This window comes from Gymnoscopelus microlampas, assembly GCF_963454915.1.
Source record: "Gymnoscopelus microlampas genome assembly, chromosome: 12".
Lineage (NCBI taxonomy): Eukaryota > Metazoa > Chordata > Actinopteri > Myctophiformes > Myctophidae > Gymnoscopelus > Gymnoscopelus microlampas.
The window spans coordinates 22,026,307-22,048,242 of record NC_139949.1 but is presented as its reverse complement, the minus strand read 5'-3'; the positions used below and the strand labels follow the sequence as shown (position 1 = coordinate 22,048,242).

General features: G+C 40.2%; 2 protein-coding genes across 3 annotated transcripts in view; both read left to right on the top strand.

The window, feature by feature from the left end:
* The window catches only part of clip2 (CAP-GLY domain containing linker protein 2), a 41,586-nt gene extending 27,581 nt beyond the window's left edge, over positions 1-14,005 (top strand). The window contains exons 9-18 of the mRNA XM_084074718.1: positions 480-530; positions 1,645-2,028; positions 2,640-3,221; positions 3,380-3,437; positions 4,941-5,024; positions 6,358-6,514; positions 10,712-10,871; positions 11,493-11,678; positions 11,789-11,848; positions 11,960-14,005. Coding sequence (XP_083930844.1) covers positions 480-530; positions 1,645-2,028; positions 2,640-3,221; positions 3,380-3,437; positions 4,941-5,024; positions 6,358-6,514; positions 10,712-10,871; positions 11,493-11,678; positions 11,789-11,848; positions 11,960-11,971 — 1,734 coding nt within the window. The 3' untranslated portion in view covers positions 11,972-14,005. The remainder of the gene's footprint in view (positions 1-479; positions 531-1,644; positions 2,029-2,639; positions 3,222-3,379; positions 3,438-4,940; positions 5,025-6,357; positions 6,515-10,711; positions 10,872-11,492; positions 11,679-11,788; positions 11,849-11,959) is intronic.
* Positions 14,006-16,312: 2,307 nt separating this feature from the next.
* gtf2ird1 (GTF2I repeat domain containing 1) overlaps positions 16,313-21,936 on the top strand; it is a 39,459-nt gene continuing 33,835 nt past the window's right edge. For both annotated transcript variants that reach the window (XM_084075045.1, XM_084075044.1), the window contains exon 1: positions 16,313-16,572. The gene's annotated coding sequence lies outside the window, so the exon portion shown is untranslated. The remainder of the gene's footprint in view (positions 16,573-21,936) is intronic.

Below are 21,936 nucleotides of genomic sequence, written 5' to 3'. Positions count from 1 at the left end.
TATCAAGAAAATAATTGCCTCAATGCTTGACTGGATAATGTTGTTGTGATGATTATATTATATTGATTTCTGGTTTTCTGCTAATGAATGGACAATTTCTACTGAAATAATGGGCAGGTTTTGAGAAGCAAAGGGCATGTGCAAATATTACAGGGGAAAAAAGTCTATTGGACAATATACTGCACTCATTTTCATCAAAGAAAAAAGGAAAAAGGTGTTTCAAATACTTAAACTTACATTTGGACTGGAGTCATCAGAACCAATCATATTCGTATAATATAGACTAAAATTCAACGCAACCCCTGAGAAAGAAACTGCAATCAGAATACACACTTTTAAAATAGAATCCTTGGTGTAGTGTCCTGATTTTACATTCACTTCATTTTTGCACCTCAGAGTTGAGAGTTTTACTTGCATTTTGGACCCGTTCACTCACAAGAGTGTGCCATTTATATATTAAGGTCTGCTTTTGCCAACAGGGAAGATGCAAACTTGATGCAGTATCCTTGAGGTTGGGTAAGAGAATCAAGGTGAAAAATATGAATGTTATTTTGGCTTTGATCCTCTGCTAAGCTGTCCAACTTCCTGACTTCAAAATGACTTGAGACACTGTACTGGACATTAACATTGCATATAGACAATCCTTCATTCTTGTGTGTAGTGTCGAATGCCTTTGAAGACAAATTCTTTGTTGTCTGTCAACTAGCAATTCTGAGGTCTAGTAGATAGTTTGCCTTGATGATTGAAATTAACATGTATGCTCTGTGCAACAGGTCTCCTTTCTTAATCTTTCACTTTTTACTACGATTGGATAAAAATGTGTGCGGTGATAATTTCCTTTATGTAGAGTTTGTTGTGCATTGAGATTTGCTGTTGGCTTGTTGTTTATGCCTGGCTGCTTCTAGACAATCAGAGAATGGCTTTCCTGTTCACTCATATTCTGCATTTTTGCACATTCGTTGAGCCCTCTATTTGCACAGGGTCACATTGTTTGGGGATTTTTACCTTGAAAGTGAAATGATGCAATGACTGAGTTTAATTGCGGACCAGGATGAATTTGAAGTTCTGTTTTGAACTTTGCTGAACTGTTCTAATTTTAATAAATATAATGAATTAAATTTAATCTAGTTTAAAAAAATATTAAAACATTTGGGTTTTCTTCAAACAACTTAAAACCATACTTTTGAATAAAAGATGACAGTCTACACGGTCCCTACAGTTAACATGAGCCATTGTTTCATCTCACAGCCAAAGTGTGTGAGTAAAGACAAAAGAAATCAGACAATGTGCCACTGTCTAAATAATTAGCAATCTCTGCAGCGGAGCTGCTGATTTTCAAGCCTTTTACCTGCCAGGATTTCCCGTTTCAACCACGGGAATTTCCCTTTGAATGCGTAATAGCTTACAGCTCCAGCTTTTGTGCTTATGATTCTGTCATTTCCTTAGGCCTGGATGCCCGCATAATAATACACATTCAGTCAGTTTTATCGATGCCACATTCTCATCGAAGCGACATCATTCCGTTACAGGGCCATGACCTGTGTGATGGTAATGATGTCATTCGTTTTGGGGACTCGGCGTCTCTCTGCTGTGGCTCGACACAAAAATCGATAACGCATCTTTTCTAACTATTTGTCTCGCCAGCAAACCACGGTCGAAGAAAAGAGCCGAATTATGCAGCTGGAGGAGGAGCTGACCCTGAGGCGAGCGGAGATCGGCAAACTTCAGGTTCAACTCCGAGGCCCGGACTCGGACCCTCAGCCGGGCGGCGACGCGGACGCCGCGGCGCCGGGGGGCACCCAACCGGAGAGCGCCCTCCTCCGCGAGCAGCTGCTGTCAGCGGGCCGGGAGCACTACAAAGAGAGCAGCGAGCTGAAGGAGAAGTACGAGGAGGCTTTGGCGGAACGCCAGCAGGAGACAGACAGACTTAAGGCCACGGTGGATAAGCAGAGCCAGGAGATCAGCGAGCTGAAGCACAGAGTCCAACAGGCCACCAAGGAGAACATGGAGATGATGGACAGCTGGAAGGTACTACCCCGCCGTTATTCTGTTAAATTCTAAACTAGTTGGAACTGCTCCAATAGCAGCGGTGTAAAAGAAACTAAGCACGTTTACTCAAGTCCTGTACTTAAGTACAATTTTGAGGTACTTTTACTTTACTGGAGTAGTTCCTATTGTCTATACTTTTACTTCTACTCCACTACATCCCAGATCAAATATTGTACTTTTACTCCACTACAATTATTTGAAAACTTTAGTTACTCGTTACTTTGCAGATATAAATTATTATATTATAAAACATACATTAACCACTTAAGCCCTATTTTATACATAGGCTATTTGAAAATAGCCGATCTACAAGCTCACAACGCGTTGCATTGCGACGCGTTGTGAGCTTGTAAATCTGTTATTTTCAAACATTTTAGTAGTTTTACTTTTGGTACTTTAAGTACATTTTTATACCAATACTTCTACTCAAGTAATCTTTTTATTCCGGACTTTCACTTCTACATTGCAGCATTGATACTTTTACTTAAGTAAAACATTTGAGTACTTTTTCCACCACTGTCCAATAGATAGGCTCTTTCAGTTGTGTTATATGAGATTTCCGACACTTTAATGAACTCTATTGCATGCAGGCCAAATTGGAGGCTTTAGTGACGGACCATCAGCGCTCCATAGAGGAGCTAAGGGCCTCGTTGGGCAGTGACCGCACTTCAACTCCAGGCCAGGAGCAGGATCCACAGGAGCTGAGAACCATGCTGGAGAGCCTGAAGATGGAGCACCAGCTAGAGGTAGAGAATCTGAAGGCCAAACACACGATCGAGGCGGCCGTCCAGACCAAGGAGCGCGAGGACCTCTGCGCGCGCCTCCAGGAGGCCAGGGACCAGCTGGCAGAGGACAGCCAGCCGTGGAAGAGCCAAGTCGAGGTCCAAAGCACTCAGCAAGCGCTGGAACTGAGGGAGGCGACGGAGAAGCTGCAGAAGGCCGAGCAGAGGCTAGCCGAGACGGAGAAGCTTCGGATGGAGCAGGGCCGAACCACAGAGGAGCTGACTGAGCGACTGGAACTGTCCGAGAAGAAGATGACGGACTACCAGGCTCTACAGAAGGCCCAGGGCCAGAGCAGAGAGGAGATCCAGAGCCTGGAGGAGAAGTTGAGGGTGACGGCGAACCGGCTCCAGGCTGTTGAAGCCGACCGCTACACGTCCCATGATGCAAATGTAAGTGGCTTTGATGTGACGTGCTTCGATTTGCATGCGATTTGTGCCAACAAACGGAGAACACATTTTTACAATGCCTCCTAAAAAGTTTCACTAAGAATAATAAATGTTATGTTTCCTTCCCTTCAGTTTCACTGACATTACTTTTGTCCTTTCAGGTAATAGAGGATAATGACATCTCAGATGAAAAGCTGAAGCTCAAACAGAATATTGAAGGTATCAAACTTCTTTGAATTAAATATTTACTGCTTTTCTGCGAAAATGGGATATGTCATTAAAAGTATAAAATTGGAATATTTATGTTCATTTGGTCAGCTATCTGTTCATATTGTCAGCGAGCTAAAAAACTAAATAATACTTTTAAAACGTTTAAAAGCAACCAAAAATAAAGTGAACCGGCACGCAAGCTCAGGCAGACAACTCACATGTTTCAGATCTGACAGTAATAGGGCCGCTTTATGCTAAGCTCTCACTCAGAGAGCTTACAAATGGAACAAAATGGACCATCACTGATCCATTTTGCTCCATTTGTACTCCCCCAGAGTTAAATTACAACAGAGGATTTTTACTGTGTACCTGCTGCCACTTTTGCAGCTGCTGATTGCTTTTGCCCAGCATCCACCTTCACTTTAGCTTGGGTAATTGATCACAGCTTGCTCTCATGTTGGCTATCTGTTTACACTTTGCAGGGAGCGATGAGAATTAGAACCAGATCTCATTTATCATCAGGGAAATAACTTTCCGTAATGGCGCCAGTTGTCTGATTGAACTGGCCTCATAGATTCGATTGGTATTTGTCATAGCCTCATCATAGCCAACACATGGTTTCAGTGATGAATGCACCTGTGTTTTCAACACTCAATCAAGCTATGACATTGAGGACACTGAGGTGAAATGTGCAAAGTGTCATGTACCTATTTTTCAGGGGTTGTTTAGGGGAAACTAAAGTGTGTAGGCCTGTAGGGTAGTTGAGGAAAGTCTATTTAATCAATTCATTACAAAAAAAAAATAGTTTAGTTAGCAAAGTTGCTGATGTCAACCTGCCCAGGGACTGCACATTAAAATTGTCTCTGGCACATTTACATTGATGTGGAAAATGAAATGTTGATTGATGTGCATCGTGCCTGGTAAATAAATAAAAATACACTGACATTCGTGTGGTAGTGTTTGCAACATACCTTGGATGGGCATGGCCAGAAAGAGATGGGCAGCGGTGATGGGGAAAGAACACTGTAGTGAGAAGGGCTTTGATGTTACTGCATTGGTTCTCAGGTTCCCAGGGGTCCTTGGGGAGGAACCAGGGGGTCCCCAGCTAAATGTGTTAATAAAGCGTCACAATCATTTTAAGTCCTTTTTCCATATTTTATACTTTGGCTGTTTTTTTGCGATTTTCTTTTTTCAAAGATAGCAGATCTATGAGCTTGTAGATCTGCTATTTTTGGAAAACAAAATGTGAAATCGTGAAAATGTGTGCAATTTTTTTAATAAATATATTTTTAAAGGGAACATTTGTAACTCAAATCTTTGCTTCTGGGGGTCCCTGGAACAAAATATTTTGCGATGTGGGTCCGCGGCCAAATACATATCATTTTGACATGAAAAGGTTTGAGAACCACTGGTCTACTGTATGTACTGCTTACTGTTTCTTTTTTTTAATTCAAATAATTTGTCTGTCTTAAAAGTGTTATGTTTCTATAACGATTTCTTTTTTTCACCCAGAAACAACAGAGAAGTTGATGAAAAGGGAAAAAGAGGTGTCAACTCTCACTTCACAGGTCGACGGCCTCAAATCACAGATTACTGGTAAGTAGTAAATGACCTTTAAAAGAAAATTCAATAGGCAAAGTTACAAAAAAACAAACAGAAGAATGTCACTCAGCCACTTCCATTGCATCCAGATTTGTTTTCATGCGTATAGGCTGCTCAATTCAAAGCTAAATAGCTTTAGCTATTAGGTTATATTTCCACGATGCAGCTCATAAAACCCCATTCAATTTAATGCACTACTAGTAAATATCCTGCTGGGCTTGCAGAGTTCCTCAGGCAGGTCATTAGATGGCTAAAGCTCTATAGACACAGGACCAGTACAGTGAGGAGGTTCCTACCTAGTACCTGAGGACCTCAGGGTGTGCTGGCTCATTTGGTGTTAAGGGGTCAGAAATATAACTTGAAGCCAAGCCATGCAAAGACTTAAAAGTAATCAATAAAATCTTGAGATCAATTCTAAACCGAACAGTTAGGCAATGAAGAGATGCTGAAACGGGAGATGTGGTCGTGTTTCTTAGTTCTAGTAAAGTTAGAAGCCTTCCTGCCACTTTCTGAGCACACTGGAGCCGAGCCAGCTCTTTTGATTAAGACAGGTAAACAGCATTACAGTAGTCATGGGGAGAAGAGATAACAGCATGAATAAGCCTCTCTGTAACACATTTTTTAATACAAGGCAGATATTATATACGTACTTTATATGCGTGTGTAACTCCTACAATTCTGAAAATGAAGGAGGCTCTCAGTATATAAACTGCAGCTCAATAGCTGCTGATCATTATTGTATGAATCAGCAATTCTGTCTTCATGCTTAATCATCTTGCATAGTATTGAATGAAGCCAAGTCTTAATTCAACTAATTGGATTGCTTTCCCTCTCATAGAGTTTAGAAGCTGTCAAGGAATGTTCGCTATGCAAAACATGGCATGTAAAATGCTTTGGAAAATACATGCATTATTGGAGAAAACAAGCTAAAAAGTAGCAGAAGAAATTTCACTGGCATACCTCTAGATGACATAAACATTATTTTTGTATGTATTGTCACGTACATTAAATAATAGCAATGATATTTTCCTATTAATTTAGCTTGTGATAATAGTAGACTGCAAGTTACACCCTAGCAGACAAAATGATAAATATGTTTACCTAAGGTACAGTAGCTCACATGGGTCTTTTTAATGTATTGCCTATTGTCACTATCACAGTTCATGTGATGAAGATAAGAGAAAATCATGAACAGGTTTCTTTGAATTATAAAAACTGAAACAGGAGCTCTTGCTGCCATTTCTAGAAATCAAATTGTCCCACTTTATGTATTATTTTAAAGAAAAATCTTAAAAATCTCAATTCAGAATCTTTCCTTTTCCTTCAGTGTTGGAGACCAAAGTGCGCTCAGGGGACAAGAAAGTAGAAGCCCTCGGCAAGGACAAGCACCGATTAGAGGCAGATCTTGAGTCTATCACCAAGAAGTCCCATGATGCCTCTGGGCAGCTGGTCGTCATCAGTCAGGATCTGCTGAAGAAAGAGAGGTCATTCAATATTCAGATTCTTTACTTCAGATACTTAATTAATTAATTAACTTATATACACATATACACACACACACACACACACACACACACACACACACACACACACACACACACACACACACACACACACACACACACACATATATAACTGTATACCTTGAATATTTGAAGTCCTGTGCTATGCGTGCTCTGCTGACAGTAGTTTAAGGAATGACAGGTGCAGACTTACAGCCTTAAGTAACAGTCCGCACTCCCTAAAGAAGAAGCCTCAGGGCTTCATCAGTGTTTAGGGTTATAGGGCAAACACTGATAAAGGCCTGAGGAGAACTAACACGTCCATTTTGCTGCTCCGGCAAATAAGAAATGCTTATATTTATTTTGTGAAATGATGAACACACATGTATCTTATACCCTTTTCGTTACATAATTTAGTTTTCATACATTGGCAATCTCATTTATTGAGGTATATCATTTTTTGTGAACAGGTATCATTATAATGAATACATCAGTCTGTTTATGAAAGAAAAATAATTCTGTAATGTCATTCTCACTTTGCCACTTAACCCTGTACTATAGTTGCCCGGGGTTCCCGGGGCTCTATACTAGGTACGCTCCTTTTTTCCCAATAACCAATCTATAAGCTCACAGATCGGCGTCCCCATAATAGGGATGCCAGGGTTCATGTGGTTGTGCCCTATTTCATGTCGGACGATGGTGTCGCATGCCGAAAATAGGCTATCTACAGTATACAGTGTAAGCTCATAATGCCTCTCGATGTGACAAAGTAGATTGTCTATTTTCAAAATGTTTGATAATCTGATTTATGACAAACATTTTTGCAAATGTTGACATGCGGAAAATAGGGACGCCAGGTTGCAATTGGTTAATGAGGCTCAACACTCACTCCTGACAAATTGCATAGCTTGTCACCTCATGTGACCTCCTAAGGACTTGCCACGTATACACTGTGTAGAGAAGCTATCAACAGCACCTAAAAAGAAACATTTGATTTGGTTTAGCCGGCTCCATGGTACACAACCTTAAACTGTCACAATGTATTATGCTGACATAGTGGCTTTTTTCCATGGGGGTCAATTGAAAATGCTGCTTTTTTAGTTGTGTCTTTCTTTTTTATTATTCTCTCCACCAGGCCGAAACAGCTGGGGGTGAGGATTACGTTTTCACCCCCCGTCTGTCGGTCTGTCTGTCCGTCCGTCTGTCTGTCTGTCTGTCTGTCTGTGAGCAGCTCATCTCGGGCACCGCTGGACCGATCTGTGTGAAACTCGAACTTTGCATGCACACTCAGAGTAGGCCAAGGAAGAACCCCTACCCCAAAGGATTCATGGTAACGCTAGAGTAGACCGTTTAAAATTTTGGCCTACAACTTTTGAACGGCCATTTCCGCCCACAAAATGTTCATTTTGCGTTTTCTTCAAAACACACTTTTGGTTACTACTACACATTTTGACATTAACTCACAATAATCGGTACGCATCAGTCCAATTTTCCATATTCCATTCCAATTGGCAACAATTGGCTTCCTAAATTTGCAGGGGCTCGTGTTGCAAACAATACCACAAATCATGAATGCCGTGTCCGGTCTGCCTCTGGCAGAGATCGGGAAGCACACGCAACACAGGTCTCCGTCCAGAATTGGACCAGGTCGACACATAATATCCCGTCATCTATCAGTACGCTCTGCAGCCTTTCTTACAGTTTGTGTTCAAACAAGGCCTTTTTTGTGCAAACTTTCCAACACAGGTGTTTCTAATCTCCCTTCAGGGAGTAACGTACTGTATCCCACTAGGTAAACATGTCATGAGGCCTGTGTAATGTAAGTGGTCTAGTGGCTCAGGTGCTTGCAGCTACAGTAAACAAACTATATGTGCTTGACCCCTTTTTAGAAAATACATGTGTGTTGAGATTTGTTTTTTGCTCTTATGTGCCGTTTTTCATTCCTTTCAGTACACAGTGCTCTCTGGTGGCTGTGTTGCATCCTCAGCTCCATGCAACAACTGCTAACTAAGTTTGTTTACGGTGTGACGCTGAAGGGGTGCATTTCTCCTTTCCGACATGTCGCCTTTCCGACGTTGACGAACCCTATACCTAACCCTAACCCTAACCGCACGCGGAAGCCACTAGTCGGAGTGGTGAGATGTCGGAATGGAGAGTGAACACCACGCTGAAGGGGCCTAGCCAGGGTTTTCTGTATCTCTATCTCTGTTTCTCTGTACCCACGAAAGTAAACCAATCATAATTCCACTCATGTTTTAACAGGATATGAATGAACATAGCCAACCACAAGACTAAGCTTCATAGGCAACGTTAACAATGTTGGTACACAAAGCTTGCGTTAGCATGTTAGCTCATCATTGGTGATGTACAGGCATTCTTCAAGATAGTAGGCATATTACTGTAGCACAATTTAAGAGGATTAAGAAAAGCAATTATGCTACTACTAGATTAGAGTCTGGGTCTTGTTTACTTTCATTTAAAGAAGTGATTTAGTGACCGTTTTAGAGGTCTTTGACAAACCTGTTAAAGTCCCTATCACATCAATTTAATTTATTTCATTATTCCCTTTAGAATTTATATGACAGAAATATTGGTAGCACTTTCTAACCCAGGCTTGTGCCTACCGACACAGGCAACGGAAATATACCAGTAATATATTTATATAGCAGTATGTACTTTTAGTTAATTCATACCGTTTCTGACAATACTGTTGTTGCTTTCGAAAAAATCCTTGGCACTGAAACACTGCAGCATTAATTTTGGAGCAGTTTTGTTTTTAACTGAATTCTGGGATTCGCCAAGAAGACTACTAGAATGAATGTTAGCACTGGCAGTATGACTTTAAGCGTTGTTTCATAAGGTGCACCCTTTTTACCACACAGCTACAGTATTTGATTTCTGTGGTGCTGTGGTGCTGACCTGTGATTTATTTTTTAGCAACTGCTCAGTGGCCAGCAGTAGAATACCAAGTTGTACTGTGTTGCTTCCAGGTGTTTGGGTGTGAAGCAGGGCAGTGCAGAAAAAAATAGCTTGTATGCTCAGCAAAACCTGGCTAAATAATGAATTAGAATAAGAGAAACTATACTGGCAAGAATTATTCAGTTCAGTACCTACAGTACTATCTTGAATGTAGATCAAAACATTACATTATTCACCCGGGCTACAATTACCAAACTTCATGTCCTCAATTCCTTGTTGTTTTCACTGTCTCTGGTGCATTTTATTTTCTGACTATCTATTCTAAATGTAACTTCATATCTGAAAAAAAAAACACATTTGATATCAGGTGTGAAGGGCCTCATACTCAAGAAGTGGAGCATAGTTATTCCACACATCAGCCTCATAGCAGTTCCTCAGGGCCAAACTTTGCAATTCTGTTATTTGCCAAACTTTGCAATTCTGTTATTTGCCAAACTTTGCGACTTGCAACCTTTCAAACCTATTCCCATAGGTGTTGTGCCTTGCCTCTTAACCTGAGCTTTTATTCCAATGATTCCCAACCTGTGGGCCGGGGGCCAACTGGTGGGCTGTTAGGATATTGCAAGCCCCCAAATAAATAAACAAAACACATCCAAGCCGGAAAACACAATCGATTGATGGATCATTAAAATAGACATGCTCTGTAAATGCGTGCGCTAGGCTGCCGTGTTAAGTGGTCAGATGCGTGGGCCGCAAACTGTTTCGTGATTTTCAAGTGGGCCCTGATCCAGAAAAGGTATTCAGTCCTTTCCACCACCAGGATACGTTTATCTAATGTGCATCCCTGTGCAAATGTATTGAAACGTCTGGGGAAAAAAATCAGTGACTTTCAATTTAATTAATAGAAATAAGTATTAGAGATAGTATCAGGTAACCAGAAAGAAAATTGCTGGTATATCATGGGTCTAATGATGACATGAAATAAGATAATTGCAAGGATTTACCAACATTACCAACTCAGAGTTAAAAGAAATACCGTGTGTGTGCGCGCGCGCGCGCGCGCGCGCGCGCGCGCGTGTGTGTGTGTGTGTGTGTGTGTGTGTGTGTGTGTGTGTGTGTGTGTGTGTGTGTGTGTGTGTGTGTGTGTGTGTGTGTTGTTCTTATTTCTGTGATATGTAGTTAACCCCATAAAACTTTAATAAATGTATATTTCTGTATAATCTTATTTCTAAACGTTGTATATTTGTGTTGTCTTGATAGGAATCTGAATGAGCTAAGAGTGTTACTCCTGGATTCCCACCGCCACTCTCGGGACATGGAGAGGGACCTGGGTCGAGAGGTGCACAAGGCCGAGTGGAGGGTTAAGGAACAGAAACTCCAGGAAGACATCAAGACCCTGAGGGAAAAACTGCTGCTACTGGTGAGTGGAAGGAATTACAGCAGTCAGTCATTGTGTTGATACTGTATCTGTAAATAAATACACATGCTATATTGCTAAAATATACTTTTGTGAAGATTTTATTTGCAATTTTTGTCAGATAATAATAATAATGTAAACCAGTGGTTATCAAAGTGGATTCCCCAAGGGGTCCTTGAAGGAGTTCCAGGGGGTCCCCACTCTCCAGCAAAATGTGTTAATATAGCATCACAATCAGTTTTACCACTTTAACCCTATTTTATACTTCGGATATTCAGTAATAGACTATCTACAAGTTCACAACGCATTGTGATGCGAGGCGTTGTGACCTTGAAGATCTGCTATTCGTGGGTGGGGGGGAGGTGGAGAAAAATCGTGAATTATTTTTTGAAAACAATGAACACAAATCTCTTTTTTTTCACTCAAATCTTCTCTTCTGGGAGTCTCTGGCACACAATCTTTTCAGATGGGGGGTCTGCGGCCGAATAAATATCAATCTGGGGGTCCTTTACATTATTAAGTTTGAGATCCACTGATATACAGTAGACCACTTAAAAAACATATAGCATAGTATGATTATTTAACCCTAGACGATAGTGATCTCCCTGTGCTTGTATCTATCAGGGTCGTGAGCGGTCTTCTCCGGACCATCGTCGGTATTCCATGGATCCCTCAGCCCTGGACTCTGAGGTGACCCGGTTGCGTCAGCGGCTATTCAGTACAGAGGACGCCCTGCGGGGGGCCATGGAACACAACCAACAAGTTGACCAGCTGGTGCTGGCCATGCGCAAACATCCAGAAAAGAGCCCGGTAAAACAATACGAGATTAAAACATCGATTTGACTTTTTTTGTGTGAGATTGTATCAGTCATTGTATTGACATTGTTGTGCTAATAGGTTTTCCTCTCCACATTTTTCAGGTGCACGGCGCAAATTCAGCTAATGGGATTCACCAGCAGGAGTCGGCTTTTACTGAAGATGTTCGTAATCACTCATTGTAACAGCTTTGCATTTTGTAGAATTGTGAAACAAAGTGATATTTCCTAATGCCATTAGCCCCGAGCAATAACTCTGTTTCTGTGGCCTTCCAGGAACAACACTGATATGAGAAGAGAGAAGCTTGAATTGGAACACGCAGAGGTACATTTTGAAAGAAAAGGCCAGTGTGACATTTACGCCACTTTTCCACTGCATGTACCAGCTCAACTCGACTCGACTCTACTCGCTTTCGGTACCAGGTACTTTGTTTTCCACTGCAGATAGTACCCCCTCTATGTAGCTGGTCGGCATCGCGACGCCGCATGAAACCGCCGTGACGTAATCTTCAACGCGACACACACAGGAGGAATGGAGGATATCGAAGGGGATGGTGTTCTTGATTTTCAATATGTGGCTGTTTGTCAGAGCGAGGAGAAAAATGTTGTTTCAGAAGAATAAAAACAATGTGCGGCCACTATAGTAGCTTGGCTATTCAAAAATGGCGGGTTTATTATGCCACACCCTGTATTCCCTATAACTCAAGTCAGTCCAACTCTATGCCGTAACAACTACTGTATTAGTTATCAGGATTTATTGACAAAGAGGTACATTTGAAAACAAAGTGAAATTTTTGCCACTTTTCCGCTGCACGTACTAGCTCGACTCGACTCGACTACACTCACTTTTGGTACCAAGCACTTTGTTTTCTACTGCAGATAGTACCCCCTAAATGTAGATGGCCATCATAGCGACGGCGCATGGACCGGCCGTAACATAAACTTCAGCATGTTTCCACATCACATTTGGTATCGCCTCAGCCCTCTGGGAACCTCGACGGAGGCGATACCAAAACAAATTCCAGGTACCAGGTACTATCCACAACTTCTGGCTGATGGAAAACCAAAAAAGGTGAGTAGAGTCGAGTCAAGTTGAGACGGTACCACGCGGTGGAAAATCGCCATAATGGACATTTAACCTAATGTTGTGCTGGACTCCAGAAGAACGTTTCTGTTTACAGTTAATACCAAAACGATTCTCTATCTCAAGTGAATTTATATGTTGCAAAATTCACCCATTAGCCAATCATACAAACAGTTCTTAGTATTATAAAATAGCATGAGGATGGACTTGAAGGTGACAAGATATTACAACTTTGAGAACATACTGACGCATTATGTTCGTTTGTTAGAGACCTTGAATCTATAAGTTGCCAGGAACCTTTTGAAAATTCTGTATTTTGATTCTGAAGGAAAAAGGACTGGTGAACAACAATTTTGAAGAACAGAAGAATTTAGTCTTGATTACCACGTTTCTTTTATTTATTACTTTTACTTTGCTATTCTGCTTTGTAATAATCTTATGTGAGCTGTTTTTTGCTGGGTAATCACAGAGCAACTCCAAGTTACAGCATCATCATTGGCCTTCCTGCTAAAACTACAGATACATGGGAATGGGAGGCCCACTGAACCACTATTATATCTATAGAATGGATATAGTGTATTATGCCACTCTCTGTATTCCGTAAATCTCGAGTCAATCCAACTCTACGCCATAACACCTATTGTATTAGTTATCAGGAATTATTGACTATTTTGTTTTCATTGGTATGTATTTGTACAAAAGGCTCCATCTGTGCATTAATATTAACTAGATATAAGGTGTATCAAAACTGCCCTCTCATGCTGAAAACAGCTACATCAAAATAAAGGTTTAATGTGATTTTGACATCTTTTTTGTAGGGCTATTCAAGGGCTGTGTTGGGGCAAAAAACATAAATTATGGTTATTCCACTGTTACTTCCTTTGGTTTGACATCTGTGTTTCATTTGCAAACACTTTATCAAAAGATACAGAATTTATACCAAAAGTCTTCCAAATACCATTCTATACATACAACAACTCAAATGAGAGATCCTAATTGTAGACTGTTGCTCGATTGGCCTTGAGTTACGAGTGGAAAACATTAGGTGGGAGTAATGCTTCATTGACAAAACATGTAGGGCAGGCCCTTGTCAGCTAAGATAAGACATGGAAATTCCATGGGGGAGAAAAAAATGTCCATGGGATATTATACATGCTGTTTTCAAATGGAGGATTCATACCCTTGAATTATTACTGCAATGATTTGTGAGATTCAGTCATTAAATATTAACAATGTGAGTAAGATTTTGTTGTGTTTTATTTCTCACTATTTCCCATGCGGTGTACATTTGGTTTCGTTTTTTGAAGAAGTGAACAAAAATGTGGTTGAATTTACCACCATAACAGCAGTGCAACAGCAGCCTTCATAACTTCCTAATAGATTGCAGGTGGCAATTATTCAAGTTGAAGTGTATTCACTATATGAAATACACAGTAAAAGCCAGAAACCTGGCCATTTTCCAGCTCTTCAGTTACACACAATATGCACGCAAATGCTGACCTGTACAATAGATGAATATTGTCAGCCTAGGCCGTTGTAAATCTGGCTTTTTGTAAGTGAATTGTACGTTTTAAGCACCATTTTGAATTGTGTACTCTTCTCTCCATGTCAAGGCATATATCAAAGGCATACTGCTGTAACACTAATGGGCAAATACCTTTATTGGTTAAAAGGATTATAATTTTCATAATTGTCCTTCAGATTGATGGACAATTTGCAGCCGTGTTGGGTGAACAATATTTGTGGGAGCATAATTAACAAGCTAAACAGTCACATAATACAAATAAATAAAATAACTCAGTGAGGACCCAAATCCGAAAGCCTCATGCTTAGTTCTATTATTTTCCACACCATCTGCCATATAGAGATATGGCAGATAATGGTTTATGGTTTATTGAAACCCTAAAATAATTGTAATTCTATTGTCTTTTCTGCAGTCAGTAGAAAATAGACCTCAGGTTTGAATTGTACACAGCAATGTGTACCGTACAAGTGTGAATAGCTATAGCTGTTTATAGTTTTTTTTTAATGTACTTTTCGTGTAGGCATTCCAATTGTGCAAAACTGCCATCAGGTATGATGCTCTTCATGGGATTTTTGCCAGAGGACATGTTATGACAGTGTAATTACTCTGGGTTGGAAGATGTTCAACAATTTTATGTGTGAAACTGCAGGGTTGTAGTTTAAAAGTGTGTGGCAGCATCTCTCCTGTGAACTTTCCTTTACACTTAACATCTGTTAAAGGAAAAAAAAACAGCCTGTTATTAACAGCCAATTATATGGATGGCTATAAATGAAGAAATGACTACAGGTTCTGTTTGTTTGATTGATTGATTGATTGATTGATTGACTGATTTAATTTATTTAGTAAGACATGAGAACAACAGTACATGGCAGTACAAATTCACAAAACAAGGTCTACTAAACTGGAAGGCTCATAAAGCACTAAGCTTGTTTAAAATGAGATCCCCACGCACACAAATCATGATGTTATAGAGGCTAATTTGAAATTGGTTAATAATGGTTGGTGTTTTTAAATGCAAAAAAAAAGTAGGCTAATCAGATTACTAATCCAGCAGATTAAGATAATTGATTTCTACAATAGGGACAGTCAGTAAATATGAGATTACATTCTGAAATGACTTTCTTATCTGTATTCAAATCTTTGAAATAGAATTAAATTTAATGTCATCAGGCAACTACTAGCTATACAAGGATCACATGTTTCGACATGCCATGACAGTTATGCCACAGAGCCACAGCCCATGTGGCTGGCTGACCAAAAATAGTTCACAATTTAAATCTCGTTATATAACTTGGAGGTCGTATAATATGAGCTGCTATACGCAACTCATTTAGTTTTGAAGTCATAATGTGATCCATGGGGGTTTCCATAAAAATGCACAATTGGGCTGTCTGAAGTTGCGAAGTGATTCATATTGGGTTAAAGCATTGGTTCTCAAGGGGGTCCTTGAGGGAGTTCCAGGGGGTCCACTGCAAAAGTAGTTAACATAGCATCAATAAATTTAACATAGCATCAATAATTTTAACCACTTTATCCATTTATATTTTGGCTATTCAAAAATAGCAGATCTACAAGCTCACAGCGTGTCACTTCGTGTTGCGCTGCGAGCTTGTAGATCTGCTATTTTTGACATTTTTTTGAAAAATATTGAAAATGTTTGGAAACTTGAAAATTAAAAAAAAATAATAATAATAACACAAAACTTATTTTATGGGGGTCCTTGGCACAAAACCTTTTCAGGTGGGGAGGGGGTTCCGCGGCCAAATCAATTCGGGGGTCCTTGACATGAAAAAGTTTGAGAACCTGTGATTTAAAGAACTATAAAACAAATCCCTAGTGAACATGTGTTATTTGTTTGTCACATCACATCAAGCTCCAGGTAAAAATCCCCCCATGGTTTTTCCAGCGGTGCCTTATTTAATCCTGTATGTAAATCGCAGCCAATAGATGCTGTTGTTGAGTTGGGCTGGGATTAGCAGAGGCGAATGAGTTTCAATTTTACTGGATTACAGAACAAAGACAGGAGAAAGGGACACACACACAGCTCTGAAAAAAAGAGAGAAAAACTAAACTAAAAGAAATCCACACAAATATAACAGACCATCAGGAGACCAGGGCAACACAGATTATCATTGTGATGCTTCAGATTGAAATGTCTCACCAGCCGTTACTTCTAGATAGGGAATTGTGAGGGTTTCTTGATGGATTAAAAACGGGGAATAAAACCTATTCCGGGATTGACAGACAGTAGCAACAAGGATATTGTAATCGCTAATTAAGGTAAGGTTTTATGATCATTTCGTAATCGCGATCGGACTAAGAAAGTGCGATCGCGGAGGCACGTGACTTTTTAACGGCTGTACATTTTCGAAATGACAGATTATAACCTAATTCTAGGACTGAGGGGAGGAGGAGATGGAAGCGGTGCTAACGGTTAGCTAGCCAAAAGAACCCCAGCTATATTCCCCATTGACGCTAGTCGGGCTATTTAAACGTTATACATAGAGGCAGCGTTAACGTTAATTAGCTGGCGCTGGTTAATCACTCCAACGGGTTAATTAGCCTATTGACGTTATAACGTTGGCCGTGGGTGTTTATCCGTCCTCTTAACCTTGCTGCCGGGGCACAGAGGATATGTTTATGTGTGTCTGGGATTCGGCGTTTGTCTGGCAATCCCCAGCTAACGCAGAGCTAACTGTATAATCGCTAGCATTAGCCACAGCTATCTATCTACTTGGCCATGGCTTGTGTGTTGGTTGCTGGCTGGCTGGTGGTGCAACAAAGCTGGCTAATGTTTAACGTTAGCTTGTTGTTAGCCAAGCCAACTTGGGCTGCCTGGTACAGAGGAGTGTTGGGTTGGAAAGGGAAGAGGAAACACAGTGCTGCTCAAGTTGTGCACAACAACACTTCACAGCGAGTCAGCACCTCCTCGACGCTATAACGTTGTGTGTGAACCCCTGTGCACAGCTGTAATCTCAAACTAACATCTGGATCAGTGGTGGTTCAGCCAGTGCTGTTGGAAGAAGTACTCGCATTTTGTACTTTAAAGTAAAAGTACCAATACCACAATGTTAGAGATACTCTGTTACAAATACAAGTCTGATGTTAAAAATGTACATCAAAATGTACTTAAAGTACCAAAACTAGAAAGTACCGTTTTCACAAGTTTTAAAATGTATAAAACATATTATGTTTTGTAATAATCAAAATGTACTAAAGTTTTCAAATAATTGCAGTGGAGTAAAAGTACAATATTTACCTCTGAGATGTAGTGGAGTACTGAACATTGGAAATACAAGTTAATAAATAAAGTAAAAGTACCTCAAAAGTGTACTTAAGTACAGTACTTGAGTAAATGTACTTAGATACTTTCCACCGCTGCTCAGCACCTCCTCTATGCTTTAATGTGAACCATGAACACTGATCCAGATGTTAGTTTGAGATTACAGCTGTAACTGCAATCTCCAACTAACATCTGGATCAGTGGTTCAGTTCAGCACAATGACTGCTGTCAACCTGGAGACAAACGCAGGATGCCTTGCGCCAGGTTCCCAGGGATTCCGAGAAATGACGTTCACACATATTTACAACTGAACATATGTCATTTTCTGTGTGTGGAGCGTAAAGGCTTGTGCCTTTAGTCGTGTGTAAATGACAGAACTGCCTCCTACTACTTGGCTGAAACGTTCTCTACCAGCCCAGCTCTCCTGTGTGAAGTGTGAACCACAGCAGTGGTTCTCAAACCTTTTATTTATTTCAAGGACCCCCTGGTTTTCGACCCCATAACTCTGAGAGTGTATAAATGGAACCATTTCTACACTCTCTGAGTTACAGACCTAACTTAACTGTCCATTTGGTTCCAACCTAGCAATCATTTTAGCTGGGGACCCCCTGGAACCCCCTCAAGGATCCCTCATGGGGGTCCCCGCAGGCCGTGGAGTGCGCGGACCCCACTTTGAGTGGGGTCCAGGGTATACTACCAGACACAGTCATGTCATGAAGCACATAACGTGTGAAATGTTGCTCCACAGAACAGAACAGAGGACTGACCCTCTGGCTCTAAGAACTCCAGTATACCAGAGTCAGAGTGATGCTGAACACACATCAGCCAGTATCACACAGATGTTTGTCCCATTAGAACAACATTGTTGACTTGATGCCCAGTGGGTTTCAGGCATTTCTTCTCAGGGGACTTAGGGGTTTTCTTCAATTCCAAAGTGATGTAGTTTCCATTGCTGACTTCTGTAAATAGGGTAATTACAGTACAATAAATTATGCTCACACTAACAAACAAACTCTGACTCCCCCTTTACGCCCAATAGTCATTTACTGGGTTATCTGGGCTGCCTGTAAAAATAATATTGTGTTGTATATGTATATTATTGCAGTGACTTTCTATACCTTTGTATGGATCACATTTACAACCCAATTATAACACAATCTACCCCTCAGTAAGTTGTGGTTGTGCTTCCTTGTGATTTTTATAAGATAAATACAGTATATCATACAGATGACACAGTAGCAGACAGTTGTGATTCTAACAGGGCATTATTTTCAAAGATTGACTTATCGAAGACCCGCATTGACGTTATTGTAGATCAATAAACAGAAAAGTATACTGTTGACTAACCCTCCACACACACACACCTACAGTACTGTATAACCACAGGAGAGCATCAAACCTTATTACAGTATTGCATTTACCAGTATTTAATTTGTGAAACCTAAACAAAATATAGCATGAATGCAAGACTCTTGCCTCATTGCATAGGACTGTTGTTAAGTGAGAAAGAAAATGCAAAACAGCTAAGGGAACACGCAAAATGAATTTGCCTAGGAGGGACATAGTTTGCCTGATATCTTTGAATTGCTAATGAACGTTAGACTTATACAGTATTTAATGATAATTTGAAGTTATTGCGCTGATGTATTGTACATAATCTTTATGACATTGTTCTAATGACACCGTATGGCATTGATATATTTTGGAGATCATTATCTAAATGATCCTAATGGAATTCTCAGCTCCCTTATGCCCAAATGTGGGCACTGGATCCACCCCAATTTTGTGTTTGTCTAAGGCAATTCTATCAGTTGCTGTAGGTATAGAGAGCGTTTTATATCTGGCTTGTACTTGGTTGTGCACCATGTCACTCGCAACGCATTGTGAGCTAGCTTGTAGATCTGCCATTTTCCGTGCACGACACTGGCGTGCAACTAAGTATAAATCAACTTTTCCCCCGACTGTCTGAAATAAATAAGGGCATTTACAAAATTTGGCGAGCACTAAATCGCGTTTTTATTGTGAAATTAGCCTAGATTAAAATGCATACAGTAGTGCCCACATGAGTAAATACAAAGCATATGTGTGTGTGTGTGTGTGTGTGTGTGTGTGTGTGTGTGTGTGTGTGTGTGTGTGTGTGTGTGTGTGTGTGTGTGTGTGTGTGTGTGTGTGTGTGTGTGTGTGTGTGTGTGTGTGTGTGTGTGTGTTAGAGAGAACAGGAGGCAGATTTTATTATTTAGCTCTTGGCATTTATATGTACAAATAAAGAATCCATAGACTATATATTATGAACTGTATGATGATGACCAAACAAATAAGAACAACAAACCACAAATGACAATGACGCTAATAATCCCAGGAAGAATTCCAATTTGTGCCTGCTTACATCATGTGTTTGATTAATTACCAGCTGGGTATCATTAGTGGTAGCCGTTCGCTTGTGTAAAAATCACCAAAGTAAGAATGGTATTTATTTAACGAGAATAGTTGAGTAACCGACGTTCCCAGTTCTCACCATATTCCCGTCAAACAATGACCATGTTGTAAAGTTAACCAGCAGTGAGGTCTGTATTCCTGCTGAAGGACAGGCACAGAGCTGCAGTGTGAGTGATGGAATAGTGTACACACACACTGGGAGCAAACGAGGGCGAGTCGGAACAGAGACCATGAGCCTGATGTGCTCTTATCTTCACACTAAACACCACACATCACCCATAATCCCGCTATAATTGGCTTAATCTTTGGTTCCCTCTTTTTATTTTTTTTTAACCCATTCAGTCTGGGAACACATCTACAAATGTCTTCTAAATCCTAACAGGTTTCTGAAAAATGTGTGTTTCTATATCAGTGTTTCTCAAACCTTTTCATGTCAAGGACCCCCAAAATGATATGTATTTGGCCGCCGACCCTCATATCAAAATATTTAGTTCCAGGGACCCCCAGAAGCAAAGATTTGAGTTACAAATGTTCGTTTTTGGAACATGTATATTCAAAGATTTTTACAAATGTTCACGATTCTTCCAAAGAATTGCAGATCTACAAGCTCATGCCGTGCTATGAGCTTGTATATCTGCTATTTTTGAATGGTCAAAGTATGAAATAATCCCTGATTGAGTGGGTTAAAGAAATGTAAGGATAAATTAAATAATATATATATATATTTAAAATGTAATAAGAGATCAGAGGCGTGGCAGAATATATCCAAGGCTTAAGACCCTTAGGCCCCCCTTCCCCAAAGCCACCGTAACCCTCGCGCCGTATTAGGATTTCCAGGATATTGGCCTAATTTGGGTCAAGAGCACAGGCCAACAGGAGGGCTTTTGCTCCAAATGTCCTGAACTTAAGTTTGCTACAGAACAGTTGACTGTCACAATTTGTCATCCTTACAGTCCGATGATGAACCTTAAAGCCTAAATCCTGAGCTCAGTTAACCAATCCATCTGCCTGCGAAATTTGCTTTAAAATACACAAGTCATGGACTACAGAAATGGGGCATTTAAGGAAAATGTTCCCTACTTTATAGTCTACTCTACATCTGTACAATAAGTGAGTACGATGATTGAAATGACTGCACTAGTCAAGTGCTATGCTGATTCATGTCACATAGAAATTGATAGTGCACTAGTGCTATACTGATTAATGTCAACTTTACAATGTATTGTTGTAAAGAATCATCATGGCTCTGTTGGATGTGTTTGTTGAAAATAGGATGCAGATGTGTTTTTTGGTGAATTGATGATTTGAGGATGCATGTGAAACAAGACACAAAGTTAGAAAAGCTGACAACCGCTTTGTCAGCTTGACAGCAATTCATTGTTGAAGCACAGAGAGGTGTGCTTTATACCTGACAAGCTTATAAATTAGAATGCCTTATTTGCTTATCAGATAATGGAATTCATCGTGGTCAAGTTTCTTGTAACATTAATCATTAGTCAACATGAACATACAGTAGTTGACTAACTAGTTCTATGATCTCGGTTGAACCAGTATTCCTCAGGCGTCTGGCATTTTGTTTTATAATGCAATATTGGGTCATGACTGCCTCATAATGCTATAAACTACAGATTAGAGTCTTAAGATGTACATGATGACACCTGTAGATTACATTTTGACAAAAGATATAGGACATGATATTATGAACATTGTGTACTATTGTTTGTCCTTAGCTTGATACATATATTTGATCATGTATGGTATATTTTCCATACACTGAATTGGAGTCATGGACATTGACCTTTATCCTTGAGCTTCCTCTGGTAAACAAATGACAGGTCTGTTTTGAGCTCCGTCTAGCCCCCTCCCTTCCCCCCTCTCTGCTTTTTTTTTGTGTGCCTTAAAGATATGAGTGAAAGGGGCCATCT